Genomic DNA, 1,408 nt, shown 5'->3' with positions numbered 1-1,408 from the left:
CACGTCATCTGTCTCTTGTACTTTCTTGCTTTACTTAAGTCTATATATATCATCTCCTGTACTACAAACATTAATAACAATATACTTTTCTAGTTTTCTCTGTCTGTTCTGCTTTTCTCTTCTCCGTCTTCTTGCCTAAGGCAAGAACTCTGTTTTCTGTAATCTCCAAACGTCTTCATGGTATCAGAGCATCGTCGCTTCACGGCTCAGATCTAAACTCCATGGCCGACCAAAATTCAGCCACCTCGCACCGGACGACTTCGGACATCTCCGAGGCTCTCGCTGAATTCGTCATCCCTGCACCCCTTAAGTTCTTGATCTCCAACACCAAGAACTTGGTGTCCACACAATTGAACACTGACAACTACGCAATATGGAGGCTGCAACTGCAACAACATTTCACTGCAAATGGATTCGGAGGTCATCTCACCGGAATCACAGCTTGCCCTCCGGAGTCTTCCAAGAAAGAACACAATCTGTGGAAACTTATTGACAGAAATTTGGTATCTGCCCTTCTTTCCACTATCTCCTCATCCGTGCTTCCCTACGTTCTCTCTCTCCAAACCGCCCACGAAGTTTGGACTACACTCGAGCAGCGACTTCAACCTACAAATCGCTCACGAGTCATTCAACTTAAAAATGAATTACACAACATTCAGAAGAAGGATCGCACCATTCATCAATATCTTGATCAAATCAAGATTCTCGTGGACAACATTGCTGCCGCAGGATCCAAGATCGACGCCGAGGATGTAACACTATACATTTTAAATGGTCTTCCCACTGAGTATAACCCATTCAAAACAGCCATAAGAACGTCTCTGAGCCCCATCAGTCTCGACACTCTGTACTCGTTACTATGTAGCGAGGAGATCAATCTCCAGCATGAACGGTGTCAAGAGGGCAAGGCTCAATCGGATGCAGCGGCATAGAATTAAAAAATAATTCGCTGTTTGCAAGAAATTACGATGGTGAGTTCTCTGCATCACCAGCAAATTCATGGTGAATTTAACGAGTTCCAGTCTTCAAACTTTGATGACTTCCAAGTAAAATACTGGAAGGCAAAAATTGTTTAGGAAAAAAAGTTGAATATCTGACAACTTGGTAGTTGATTCAAAAGTATATAAATCTATGTTCTTTACTTTCATGAATTCGTATATATATGACTTTTTTCTACTTAAATCTTAAAATAAGTATAAAATGTGACTTTATTAAGCACTAATTGTTCACGTACATCACCATTTTATTGTGTATCGGTGCTATATATTATTGTGTTCTAGGTGACATGGTGCATCTTGATTCGCCTCCGAATCGTCGGTGACCGCACATAATAATTTCTCCTAGACATGACCCTCATCACATTGATCCAAAACATCTGAAACATTAAGTAAGTTTATCTCTTAGTTGA

At 40.8% G+C, this 1,408-nt stretch overlaps 1 protein-coding gene across 1 annotated transcript; it reads left to right on the top strand.

Annotated features, from left to right (window-relative positions):
• The first annotated feature begins 221 nt into the window (after positions 1–221).
• On the top strand, positions 222–932 carry LOC110114170. Its single transcript, XM_020846953.1, has one exon. The coding sequence runs from the start codon at positions 222–224 to the stop codon at positions 930–932; it is 711 nt and encodes a 236-aa protein (XP_020702612.1).
• Positions 933–1,408: the final 476 nt, after the last annotated feature.

This window comes from Dendrobium catenatum, unplaced genomic scaffold (genome assembly GCF_001605985.2).
Source record: "Dendrobium catenatum unplaced genomic scaffold, ASM160598v2 fragScaff_scaffold_716, whole genome shotgun sequence".
Taxonomy (NCBI): domain Eukaryota; kingdom Viridiplantae; phylum Streptophyta; class Magnoliopsida; order Asparagales; family Orchidaceae; genus Dendrobium; species Dendrobium catenatum.
This window is presented reverse-complemented; position numbering and strand designations above follow the sequence as displayed.